We start from the raw sequence: 14,586 nt of genomic DNA, 5'->3' as shown, positions 1-14,586 counted from the left end.
TCCTCTTATGCCTCCCTTCCCACCCATCCTCCCCAGGGTACCCCTTGGTAACTGCCAGTCCATCCTCCCCAGTTACCCCTTGGTAACTACCAGTCCATTCTTGGGTTCTGTGAGTCTGCTGCTGCTTTGTTCCTTCAGTTTTTGCTTTGTTCTTATAGTACACAGACGAGGGAAATCATTTGGTACTTGTCTTTCTCCACCTGGCTTATTTCACTGAGCATAATACCCTCTAGCTCCATCCATGTTGTTGCAAGTGGTAGGATTTGTTTTCTTTTTATGGCTGAATAATATTCCATTTTGTATCTGTACCACAGCTTCTTTATCTGTTCATCTACTGATGGACACTTAGGTTGCTTTCTACATAATATTTAATTTGCAAAAAAGATTTTCACTACAGGGAAAAAGCCTGAAAAACTGTGTACTACAGCATGATGCCTACCCATTACTATCATGCAAGTGATCAGATAATAGCGATTCCGATGACAAAACAATAATTTCGAGCTAGCATAATGGGAGAAGACTTCAGTGAACAGGTGAAGAGAGGCAAAATAATTCAAAATGAGTCAATATGAAAATTGTATCTATCATAAAAAAGCAAAGCCATGGTTTTATATCAAGGGTTTGTACTATGATATGATATGAAAAAAAATACTCTGATAAAAGTAAATGAGATCCAATCTTCATAGCTGTTTGAGGAACATTAATAATATGGTAAAGAGCTACCAAGAGCTAAGGGATGTTCATATTACTGTTATCTCTAAGAAATCTTTTAAAATGTCATGCTATTCATATATAGGAAGCAAACATTTTGCAATAAAACTGAACAACAGGCATAGAGAATGGAAATAGTGAACTCAAAGCCTGTCTACGAATGTGCCTCAGATTAAAGCAAAACATGTATTAAACAAGTCATCTTAAATATTCAATGCTTAGTAAGTATAAAACCCAAGTTCTACAATGTTTAGGATTTATTATTTTAAAATCTAAATAAAAACATGCAAGCAGATTAATTTTAAAAGACTACTCTTTTTCCATAGCCACCCTTCTCTCAAAAGTTAATTCAAAAGAATTTTGGAAGAAAAAGGTACTTAATAAAAAGTTAATAAAAACATTAATAGAAAGTATCCTATATGATCAGATAACCATTCATTTGCCTATGATCATTATTCTCAGTGTCTACGAATGTCCCGTAAAGCCATTTAAAAGAAGGGAATAGAAAATGAACTTCAGAGTTTAAAACAGTCATTAAACTCAGTGTTTGTTTTTCTGCTATCAAAAGGGGAAAAAAGCAAAATGCATTTTGCTCTCTTCTTGCTGAACGTGCTAATGTTTCTAATGAAATACTCCCATCTTGTGGACTTCTTGGATATTGCTAACGATGCCACTTCAGCGTGGCTTTCCATCAATATCTCAACTTGTCTTAGCATTTCAATTAACTAGCATTTTTTTAATACATTACTTCTGTTTACTCTCATATTTTGAAGAGTCTTGACAACAGTTTGATTTGAAATTCTGAATTCACAGGCCTCTGTTGAAGAAAAATGGCTTCAGAAAAACAGTTTTTGGCAAATTTGAATTCTTCGATATCAGATTTATTTTTCTAAAAATGCAAACAAGCATAATACTCTTAGTGTATTATAAACTGTAAACTCACATAGGTAGTGGTATTTTTTGTTTTACATATTAAAGCATACATTTCAGAGAAACTGATTTTGTTACTTGTTTTTAAATAGCCTTATTAACATACTTGAGTTTTTCATGTTTAAGTTGGAAATAAACAACTTTGGGACATCTAAAATTCTTTGTTCTCCATTACCATAAAATACTAAAAAATGGCATAATGAGTTTAAATGAGAAAATATTTTAAAAATCAGTTTTATCTTATTAAAAGCAGAAGAAAAGCTATTGAAAAGCTACCCAGAAAAAAATTACAGCCACTTAGCACACATAAAAATGGCATAAAGGCCTAAACAAACAGATGTATCAGCTGTTTAAGTGCTAAATATCACAACTTATATTTTTAAGCTTTCCATACAAAACCTACCGCAGTTACTAGACACAATTAGAACCAAATAAAGCCTTTATTAGGGTTTTACATAAGTTGGCAAGAAATTTGAGTTTTTTTAATAGAAAAGATCAATTCAATCCTCTGAAAATTTTCTACATACTCCTATCAATACATAATAAATTATTCTCAATATCCCTTTGAAAATAAATAAAATATATCTGGAAACAAAAATAAAATTAGTTTAGTCTCTGTATTTCTAATATCTCAGACCTACTGCCCACCAGTGTAGTTACAGGCCATCTTTTGGCTTCCAGAAATAGGTCTGGGGAAGCTCTACCTGTTAGACATACCTGTATGACCTCAGGTAACTCCTGCTATGCCTCCCAGACTTATGAATATTAAATGAAATAATCTAGGTAGAGTGCTTGACCAATGCATAGCATATACTGTGGGCATAAGTAATACTTGCTAGTACTTTTATTAGCATGTGCCCAGAATATAATATACCCTATAAATGAACGAACACAATCAAAATGTTCAGTATAACAAAAATAAAGTCCAGGTAAGTCACATGCCTTTTTAAACAACACTCACAACAGCCTATAAGTAGAAACTGAAGTGGGAGGGACCTGCCTAAAAGTGTAACCATACAAAGCAACTCCAAACCCTGGCATTCATAAAAGGGTTATAAATGTAAGAAACCTTTAATGTCGCTGACCTCAAAGTTACAGGGATCTGCCTATGAAAACAACACTCTGACTTCAGCAGTAGCTGTTAACTGAAATATGTAATCATTATTTAGTCTCTGTGCACTGAGAATTTACTATGTGCCTGCCCCAGGGATATACTGGTATAATAACAAAGGAAGCATTTTACCTACATTTAAAACCGAAGAACAAGAGTCTGTAAGAATAGTATTCTTTTCAAGATAAAATGTGGTTTCCCATTCATCACCTTCCTCCAGTCCATGCTTTTACCTCAACCCAAATGCCATTATCCTATTTATTTATTTATTCTTTCATACATACCTACTCCTGCCTACTCTATGCCAAGAATGTCTAGAAGCAAGGAATTCAGCAAAGTTTAAGGAAATTATTGTTCATGGAGTTAACAGTGTAGTTCAGGAAGTAAACATTAAGGAAATAACAAACAACACAAATATTTATAAAAGGATAACTATGCTAAGTGCTATGAAGTAACATCCAGTATATAATGAACACATCAATAAAATCTTGGAAAACGGTATATGTCTGGTTACAGAAGGCTTCCTGAGGTAGTGGCACTTGAGATGAGACCAGAACAATCAGGTGGGAGAGGGGAAGATGGGCCAGAGAGAAGTTAAGTGCAGGTGGAGAGGTGAAAAGCAAGAGGAGAAAGCATAAGAAGGGGTTGGAGAGCCATGCTAAGATTGTTTGGAACCCCAGATAAACTTCATTCCTGTATATAGAATTCTGAGCAATTATTTCTCTTTATCCTGAGAGGCCAATTTGACATGTAATGATTATTATTTGCACGTTATGCCACTCATAAATCAAATCTGGTATTAGCCTATAAGCAATTTATTAGTTGTTCTCTAAACCTGTTAGTCCTAAATGCTATGGAAACCACTTTTCATTCACTCTCAACCAAGGGTCTAAACGCTGAGGTTAGGGGGATAGGCCATGCAGTTGGCAAGTCTAAAGGGAAAGAAGGCAATTTTTCAAATGAGCCATAAAGTAGGCTTACAAACCCATCACTTTATTAGAAAATAAAGACTTAAATGACCTTAAGAAACAAGAAACTACTACAACAGGAACGACACACAGGAAAATAAGTTGTATCAACTGTTGAAGATATTTAGAATAACTAATTTGTTTTCTTTCATCAAGACTACAAATGATGTTAGTCATTTCTTAGCTTTCTCGTATTCATGGGAGTGCCACCATGCACCACTCATTTCGTCTTTACTGTAGGACTGCCACCTACTTTCTGCATTTTTCATTTACCCTAACTTTCCACCCAGATTCACTCCAATTCCCTTCCCAGCATGGGATTCTCAAAATATGCTCCCTTAGGTCAATAGGATTCCCTAACTCAGGTCAAGGTATACTGGTAACAACCAAATAGGTACCTTAGGGCATACAGGGTATGGATACAGCTTTTTCAAGACCCTGGAACAGATCTCCATCTTACTCGGGGGTTAAAGCCAAAATCCTTCTAATGGTCCTTTAAAAGCTGCCCATGACCTATGCCCCCCGACCTCCCCAACCTCATCTCCAACCCCTCCCCCTCCCTGGATCCCTTCTAACCACACCAGATCTCTTGTTGCTGTGACCTGAACACTCCAGGCACTCTTTGGCCTTAGGACCTTTGTCCAGACTGTTTCCTCCACCTAGAAATGCCTTCCCTAGATATCTGCTTGACTAATTCTCTTGCCTCCTTCAACTCTTTGCTCATTATCTCCCTTCTCAATGATGTCTACCCTGAGCCTCTTAGGAAATGTGGAATCTGCACTCCCCTCCTCTCCCTAACAGTGATCTAGCTACTCTTATTTTTGCCATAGCACTTGTCACCTTTTAACACGCTATGCAATTACATATTATAGATACTGTTTATTACCTATCACTCCCTGCTTGGGGTAGGATCTGTGTCTGTTTGTCCAAGCTCCTAGAATAGTGCCAATTCCAAAATAGGTGCTTAATCACTATTTTCTGAATAAATGAATGAATTCTAAGTTTTAGAATTAGTTCTTCCATTAATTTCTCTAACACTTTGAGTGTTGCTACAAGTCTGGGAGCAATATAAAACAAAGAAGCAGCAAAATATATAAACAGATAAACTCAAATAACAGTCAAGCATGTCCAGTTTAACAGATTTCCTTTTTTTCCCTGCGAACAACAAAAGTTGTTTTGCAGGCAAATCAAAATAAACTAAAACATTCTTCCCTTCACCTTTATCTTTAGGAACCCAGGCTTTCTACTTAATTTCCATAGACAATGAATAAAAATAAACAATGCACAATCAGAAATGCATGTTTAATTATCAACATTACATCTGATTACAGGCATCTTTGTCCATAGTTTGAAGGCTTAATTTTCACATTACACCTGGCAAATATACTAGTTATTTATTTCTACCCAGATAGAATGTGATTTCTATTTTAGATTATGTTTTCTTTTTTTCAACACAAACTTTAGTTTCCCCTTCTGTATGAAGAATTATTTCATGTTTATGCAAAGGATTATTAGATCAGGCTATTTTTTAAAAAGATAAAGATACTGATAAAACATTGAGCCCCTGAATGAAGTATTTACATTACATACACATTAAGGACAAGTGTGTTTGGAGAATAAAGATGGAAACAATAATCATATACAAGACCATAATTTAATAAATGTTGAATGATGACAATACCAACACCTACAGAGAAGTCATTATCATATCGAGAAGAGAGAATTTCATTAAGATTCTAAACCGAATAAAAAACACCAAAACAGCATTTTGAAACATTGTTTGGCATAAACATTTATACTAACACAAAACCTAAATTAAGAGAAAAATCATCAGCACAGAGGATATGCTTTGTACCACACAGGAGATGAGACTTCTTCACAAATCTTAACTAACTAGCATCCAATTTTTCATGCTATTCCAATTTATACCTTAAGTCCACAAGCGAAAGAAATAAGCCTGTGCATAATCATGGCCACACACGGGATGGGATGGGGGACAACTAATAATCACCCAGAACATTAAGAAAAGAGGGAAGGAGATCAGTGACAGCTAAGAGAGGAATGGGATAACTAAGGTTATACAATTAGCTTAGGAAAACTTTGGCTGAGTATCAGGAAGAACAATCATAAGATACAATGTTTTATTGTGAAAAATATCTTACATAAAGTACAGAAATACCACTCCTTGAATAATTTAAACATGGTGAATTTGGTATAAATGTTAAAAATTAGATGTCCATTATGTCTATTTAGCAAGTAGCTATTTCAATGAAATGGAAAATGGCTGCCATTTGGAGGCTCTCTCAAAACTTATTCAATCGTTTTAAAAATCAAAATAGAGTACCAAAATAAAGTCTGGCATATCCTTATCACAGAATTACTCTGACCATATCATCCTGAGTAAAAGATTGCTTGAACAGTGTCAAAACAGAAATTTTAAACATTATCTTCATGAAAACTATTTAAATTGATCTTTTAAAAGCCTCTATGACTGCTTAAAATGCTTACTGAAAAATGCCAGAAATAGTGTTTTATACTAAAATATTTCAATAGTTGTCTAAAATGCTGTAATGAAAGGTAGACAGAAAATCTTATCTACGGTTTTTATTTTACTCCCTTTCTTCTTACTAAATGTATGTTAACAAAAAAAGCCCCTCAAATGATCTAGACAAAAGCTTTTAGCTCAACACATAATTGCAAGAAAATTACAATAATTGTACCAATTAAAATAATCTTGAATGAACAGTATGTCATCTTAATGTTCCAATGGTTTATAGAGGGATCTACTTAATTAGCTGAAATTGCTTTCCAGTGTTAGTATCAAATGTCATTTGTTAAAAGTTGAACAATTTAGAAAATAATTTAACAAAGCAATTTTACCAAACACTAAGAACCAACATTTTCTTTTTCAACTGAATAAAGCAAGCAGATGTGTCATCAAATTGCTATAAAAATAAATGAGGCTTTTTATGGATTAAAAAAATAAATTTTACTACTAGAGTTAAAAATACTATTTTCTGTTTTTACCAAATCAGATTTCTTTAATAAATGAATATCAATTATATACTGCTGCTTTTTGTCTGCCGTAAATAAAACTTTTTATTATTCAAATGACAAGCCATAGCATCAAAGAACTCAACTATGGTTAACTAAAAGCAGTCATCTAAATTATTCTAACATATTCCAATATACGATTTTTCAATATGTTGATCAAATTGTCTTCCTATAGTTTTTCATTCCAAGTCATCTTACATTTAATCATTTTAAGTCAATTCCTTAATGAATTCTCAAAGATTGTTAATACATTGTCTGTTTCTCTTCCTTATGCTAGCTGGCTACAAAACATTGTTGTAAGTAAGTATTGTAGCATATAACATGTACTTTTTTTCTCAAAAAAAAAAAAAAGCATCTCAAAATGACCCTGAATCTAACCCCATTAATGATGGATGGCAGGCCCACCAAATGCTAAAGTCAAAACTAACGGATTCATTTAATGGCAAAACAAAGGTCTTATCACCTCGTTACACCTCCAATATATTATACTATTCTATATTTACTTGAACAAAATAAAATATTCCCCTATAAAAATTCATCCCAAGTTACTCTCATTAGATAATGAAAAATATCCCCACCAAAAACATTTCAGATTGAAAAAAATTACTATTATCTTTAAATTGTAAGTGATATATATATATTCTCTTTTGTCTGTAAAATATATTTTAATTAATTAAAAATGTAAATTTTTAAAAATTTCCTTGAACATTAGGAAGTCATATAGCTTGAGGCTCAAATGCTAGAAGTTGGGGTGAAAACTTCAAAAGGTCGAAAACTTTTCTACCAGCAAAGCACAGTACTTTTAGTCTGAAAAGTTTTCTATCATCCAGAAAGCAATGCTTTAGCCTGAGGTTGATAAACTACCACTCACTGGCTGTGAGGCTCTCGGCAAGTGACTTACCTGCTCTGGGTTTCAATAAACTCATACATAAAATGAGAATAATAGTATATACCACCTCAAAAATTGTGAGGATAAAAGGAGTTAAAATGTAAAATTTATAACAGTGGCAAGCGTGTAAGTTTATGGAGTCTGACAAACCTGGATTGAAATAGCTCTGCTACTTTAAAGTTTAGTGACTTCAGTTTAGTTACTTAAATTTTCTGAACCACAATCTTCCTTGTTAATAATATGAAACGACTCTAACCACCTCTCTGGGCTTTGTGAACATTCAGAGGTACTAAACCACCTGGCTGAGAAGGCACTAAGGAAGAAAAATCTCGATCCATATACCAAAAGGAGAAAATGCTAATGCTGAGCCATCTCTCCTCCTTAAACAAGGCCCTGTGAGACAAGCAGCTCCCGTTTCCAAGTTTTCAAATATCTTGAAACCAAGAATTTATTACTCTAGGACCAATTCAAACAGACTCTAAAAATCCAGTGTATAGTCCCTAAATGAAAGCTTACCCTTTTCTCCAAGATGCTTTTATTTACACACAAATAATATTAATTTCTCAAAGATAAAATGAGGTGTTAAAGGACTACCTGTCTATGCTAATTAGGGCTTTACATAAAACTATACCATCTGAAAATAAATCCCATTATATTGGTATGAATTATTACTGAAAAAGTTAAAACATTTTAAAAGTTAAATTTTAACTGTTTAATAATAACTGTGCTCATCTAGCAAACATTCATAATTAAACACACCTGTGTTATGATGCAAATGTTTATTCATGAACTATAACAGTATTTTACTACACAGCCAAGGGAAAAGCCAATCATGTATCTCATGGTAAGAAAATGATTTCTAAAACATCAAGATTCAGTGCCACTTCCCTACAAGCCTATGGTAATTTTATGTCACTGCCATCTGCTGGAACACCTACTTGGTACAACACGCATAGTTTATACAACTGACTTTATTTAACATAAACAGCAAAACCAAGAAGAGCTCAAATCTCTAGATTAATACTACAACCATCCTCCATAATTCTAAAACTATTTACCTAGAAAATATGAAATAAAATGTGTACATGAAAAATGGGGATTGGAAAATAGGAAAACCATCTGCTGACAAGATTCTAAGAAAATTATTTGTAATCTTGAAAGATTCAACATATGAACTAAACACTAATACTTTGTTAATCTCCCCTTTCATTTACATGCAAAAATAAGTTTCAATTATAATATAAAACAATTATATATAAATATAAAACAATTTATAAAATTGTAGAGTTGCCTTCTAGTATCTTTTTTCTAAGACACAGTTTATTTAGAATACAACTAGAAACTATGAAGGTATTAAGTGTCCTGGTAAACAAAAAGGATTATAAACGTATTTGTGAACTTAGCAAGAAACTAGTAACTCTTATTAAATTTTATGTACTTAACAGATCTGGGCCTTACCTGAACATCTTTCAAGAAAAAAAATTTATTTATCATAATTAGAAATGTTAAAAGTACTTCAAATGACTGACTATAAAAGAACAATAACTCCTTTATGGTTTGATGCAAAAATGTTTTCCAGCCAGTATTCCCAGCTCCCAAACCCTCCAGATAAAAAGCTGTCACAATACCTATACTAATGATTCGGAAAATGTAACCTCTTTAATACTCCATGAAGACACTAAGAATAACAAATAAAGTGGAAACAAATAATAATGTTTCAATGTTTGTATTTTGTATATATAAATATATAAAGCCATTAAGACTATTTATTGAACATTTTTTTATCATATAGATTACACTGAAAAAAGAATATATGCAAACAAAGCTATAGATTTTACAGAATGGGATGTATACCTGTGCTAACAACTCCAAAATTATAATGGAATTAATGAGAATTATTAGTTGAATCCAGAAGTACACATTTTATACATATTATCTTGTATTATTCATTTTGCTTTATACACATTCATTTTTTTCTGAAAAGTCAACTCAATCTAAGATAAATATAAAGAGGTCAGACAAAGTACCTTTCGTAGATGGTTTTTAGTGTCATTTGATCGGGAATACCTTCGGTCTCTTCCAAATATAATATGAGCCATGAAGTTCGGTACGGCCACTGCTCAGTAAGGTTGATCCAGCTCGCAAGCCTATCCCAGTTGAAACTGATCTGATTGGCTCTCAATAATCGTCCTTTAAGGAATACAAAAACAGTTTAAAATTAATAAATGTGTAATGTTATGCTTAGCAAAACATTTAGTATATTCACAAATAATTAAACTTTAAATCTTTAAATTTTGCCATTTAATTTACACTATAAATTCAAGCCTAGTATTTAAATGGCTTATAATCCAAAGAACTATACTGGAAAGCTTCTAGGGCTTAAAAACAATTCTGTTTTATCCTAAAGTAAAATTTTTGTGTGATTTGCCACTGGTGCTATACACTATTTTAATCATGTACACGCAGACAAAAATCTTTCAAAACTGAGTGTCAGACAGTCTCAATGCTGCCCACAGCCACTGGGCAGAACATCAATGCACCCATGATGGGCTCCACCCTCTAAAGTAGTCTAAGAGCCCAGTGATGGACCTTAACCCAAATACATTGGTCTGTTCTTGTTTCATTATAGATGGATGTGCAAGCCCATCACTTTCATTTTTAGATACTCAGGATGGTCAATGTAAATAACCTGCCAGGTGAGTTATAATGTATTTCTAAAATTTGTTTACATATTTTCTAAAAACCCTATCCATCCCTATGGTTTTCTAGGACTCTAATTTAGTGTTCTACCACTGGGCATGCTGACAGGCAGACAGTTGCAATCCTTCAACTTTCAGAATGGATGCTTTGTTTCATTGCTTCATCAATTTCTCCTAGATTTCATTGGGATTCTGAACTGCTTGTATCAATGCTTTTTAATTTTATCAGTTTTACTTCATTGTAGCAGTTTAGCTCATATTTAGCCTAAGATATCTATTCCTTTTGGTTCAAATATGAATGTCTTTTCTCTACTACTAATAGGTATAGAGAAATAATCCCCCCATCCAATTCTTCCCATGTCCTCAGAACCTCACCCCCTCAGCAAATTTGCTTTCACACACAAACTACATTATCATCACTGGATTCTTTTTTCCCTGGAATGTGGATTATTGTCTGTGAGATGGGTGACAGGGTTTTTACCTTCAATCTAAGTGAGCTAGGGTCACAAGCATTTGAGAGCTACAAAACCTCACTGGAGTATCTCAGCTAATGCTATATTAATGTTGAGGATAGAATGCCTAACTAAGTAGAGATGGTTTCTTTTGTTTGTTTTGTTTTTTTTGTTTTCTTCTTTTGTGTTTTTTTTGTTGGGAGATGGTTTCTTCATGACACTTCATGACAGCCTTCATGGCACTTACACTCCAATGGAACAGAAAAATAATCCAATAAAAAAGTGCAAATACATCAGATACAAATTGTGTTGAAAGGTGATCTACTCTCAGCAGAGTATGAACAGGTTACCAGAGAACTAAAAGTTTTAAAAACCAGGCAGCTAGAAGCAAGGTATTAAAATGGACTTGCAACACTGACAACATACTTCTTGAACTTTTGAAGATGATGAAACTGGTGAAAAAACTTTTAGAACTGAACTGGAGACAAAGATTACAACACTGTATGTACAATTTCCATCCCATAATAATTGGGCTTGATCCCCAAAATAATAATTCATGGAAAAGGCAGTGAAGATCTCAAATCTAACTACAATTGCTTGACTGAGTTTCTAAAACTCACTCATTCAGTATATTTACTGATCACAGAGATTCAAGACTTACTCCCCACCCTAAAAGAATTCAAGGATGTATTGGGAAAGATGGATAAATAAAAAAACAATCACAACACTATGAGGTAAGACTCTACTGGGGATAAACACACATTGCTGTGAGAGAAAAGAAAATGTGCACCAAGTCCAGAAGGAGCAGAAGGAGGGACAGAAGGTCCCTCCAGAATGGAACCACTGGAGCCCAGCTAGGTGAGGTTGAGTTTGGGAAGAGAGGACAGTCAAATAAAGAGAACAGCAAATACAGTCCAGAATTCATGAACCTGGTAGACAGACAGAACTGGAAAACTATTTCAAAAGTGTCAGTGACTAAAAATGATGCAGGTGTTCTAAGTATTCTAGCATATAATAGTTAAGAAATAAAGCAGTAGCAAGAAGAAATTTTGTCCAACGAATGTGTCTAAGATTACTTTTTAATTTTATCTTCCAAAGTAACTCAATAAGACAAATTTTAAATGAAGCACATTTGATAAAATAAAGTACAGTTTTTAAGTAGAAAGCCACTTAACTAAATGCCCACCAATACTTCATCTACTAAAACTCTAAATTATTTTCTGATTAGTCTCATGTACTGTATAACTTTTCTAAGAGCAGCAACTGTTTGCATAACATGCAACAGATATTCTTATGCATTTTTACATACAAGGGAATGGAACCTACCAGGGGATAATTAACATGCCCAGGACTCAAACCTGTTTTTTGCCTTTATACTCTATCCAAATAAATTATTTATTTTTGTATTTCAATTAAATAAATTTCTCTACATATAGCTAACTAATTTAAACCAATTAAGTATAAAACCTATCATGAAAACTATCAATAGTCCATTAAAATACAAAGGTTTAAATCCGTAAGTTGTTTTTCAACATAACCCTTCTATATTTAAGCAATGAAACTAATGGCATTAAGGTGCTTTTACAAAATTAGATTTTTACCTAGAAATCTTTCATTTTCAGGAAGAACAATATCTGATGAAACAAAATAAAAATAGTTCTGATGTAATGGTCTAGAAAGACTGTTATTTAGTCGAAGACTAATATTAGAGAAACTCTTGCATTTAAAATGAAGCTTTAGGAAAATACTTTGGTTCTACTCTGAAATGTATAATACCATTAATTTTTAAATGTGCTTATCTCAGCATGAACTATTAAATGACATTAACGTGATCGGCTTCTGAAATGTCTGAAAATGTCTAAATGTAATCCAAAAGGCTTGCCATGGATGTGGGCCTGTAAGGGCGAAAATGAATGAGCCACTGGTTAGTTCTCTGATGTCACTTCCCAGCACTCTCCCTTTTATTCCCTGAACTCCAACCAGATTGGTCTCCAACTGTTCTAGGGATCCTACATGAGAGCATTTACACTTGCTGTTCCTTCTGCTTAGGATGCTTTTCTCAAGATGTTTGTAAAATTCAGCTCCCACTGTTCTGGGCACTGAGGAAAGAAAAACTACACTAGACAGACAAAAATCCAGGCCACGTGGGTCTTACATTCTGCTGAAAGGAGACAGACAAAAACAAAATAAATACATAAATGGTACAGTGTATTAAAAAGTGACCAGTTGTACAGAGTGCAATAAAGCAGTGAAGGGATAAAGCCAGAAGTGCCAAAGAGGGAGAGGTGATATTTAATCAAAGACGTAAAAGGAGGTAAGAAAATATATATTATGCATCTCTCTCCAAAGAAAGATCATTACAGGCAGAAATGGCAAGTGCTGAAGCCCTTAGGCAGGAGCATGGCTGGCACTTTCAGGGAACAGCAATGAGGTTAGTAAGGGACGGAGGCAAGTAAGTAGAAGATAAGGTCAGAACCCTTGTGCACTCTTGGTGGGAATCTAAAATGGTGCAGCTGCTGTGAAAAACAGAACGAAAGTTTCTCAAACAATTAAAAACAGAAATACCATGTAATCCAGCAACTCCACTTCTGGGTATATACCCTAACAAATTGAAAGCAGGGTCTCAAAAAGATATTTGTATACCCATGCTCACAGCTGCATTATTTACAGTAACCAAACCATGGAAGCACCCTACATATTCATCAACAGATGAATGGATAAGCAAAATGTGGCCTATACATACAACGGAATATTACTCAGCCTTAAAAAGGAAGGAAATTCTGACATACGCTACAACAGAGATGACCTTGAAGGCATTATGCTAAATGAAAACAAGCCAGCCACAAAAAAACAACTAACTGTATGATTCCACTTAGACAAGGTACATAGTATAGTCAAATCATAGAGACAGAAACAGTATAATGGTGTTTGCCAGGGGAGAGGGGCAGGGGAGAAAGAGGAATTACTGTTTAATAGGTATAGAGTTTGTTTTACAAGATGAAAAGAATTATAGAGATGGATAGTGGTGATGGTTATACAACAATATGTTTAATAAGGTATTCAATACCAGTGAACTGTACCCTTAAAATGGTTAAGATGGTAAATTTTGTGATGTTATTTTATTTACCACAAAAAAAAGAAAAAAATAAATCACTTGGAAACTAAAACAGGATAGCAGTATATAGAATCCGAATGTCAGCATTTTCAATTACAATTATATTGTCATACAAATTAGCCTAAAATTATCTTTACACAAAGAGAATAATTAAACCTGAGATGAAATAAAAGCTTTTTTAAATCATCAAGTTTTAAAACAACAATGTTCAAATAATGGTAGATTTTTGTTGTCAAAACTAATACTGATTTTACTAGATACACTTAATGCAAACACAACTGTACTTAGCAGTGTAAACAAACACAGCACATCCTTTTGTTTTGGAAACTGAATTGTTTTGTTAATGTTAAAGCTTATTATATATTCTAAGACAGTAAGAAACAAAAGTTACCTGTCACAGAAACAATATTAAGTAATCTTCTCATGGTCTGAGGACTAATGTCACTGAACCAGTCCTCCGTAACCAGCAGTTTTGTAAGATCAAAGGACATCTGCCGAGTGATGGTCCGCTGAATCTGCCTTCGGCGGTAAGTATCCTGAAACAGTGTATTATCAATGAGCATGAACCCATACTTCGAGTCTGAGAATTTACAGCTTTTTGAGAAGTGAATACATGTTTATGACAACAACAAAAATTCAAAATTCTGGTCAAAGAGG

The 14,586-nt window shown here is 33.7% G+C and overlaps 1 protein-coding gene across 9 annotated transcripts in view; it reads right to left on the bottom strand.

The window, feature by feature from the left end:
• KIDINS220 (kinase D interacting substrate 220) overlaps window positions 1-14,586 on the bottom strand; it is a 120,944-nt gene that overhangs the window by 38,621 nt on the left and 67,737 nt on the right. For all 9 annotated transcript variants that reach the window (XM_057497471.1, XM_057497473.1, XM_036881862.2 and 6 more), the window contains exons 21-22: window positions 14,321-14,465; window positions 9,691-9,853 (exon numbers count right to left, since the gene is read on the bottom strand). In XM_057497471.1, coding sequence (XP_057353454.1) covers window positions 9,691-9,853; window positions 14,321-14,465 — 308 coding nt within the window. The remainder of the gene's footprint in view (window positions 1-9,690; window positions 9,854-14,320; window positions 14,466-14,586) is intronic.

This window comes from Manis pentadactyla, chromosome 2, assembly GCF_030020395.1.
Source record: "Manis pentadactyla isolate mManPen7 chromosome 2, mManPen7.hap1, whole genome shotgun sequence".
Lineage (NCBI taxonomy): Eukaryota > Metazoa > Chordata > Mammalia > Pholidota > Manidae > Manis > Manis pentadactyla.
The sequence above is the reverse complement of the archived record's forward strand: the minus strand, read 5'-3'. Positions and strand labels throughout refer to the sequence as shown.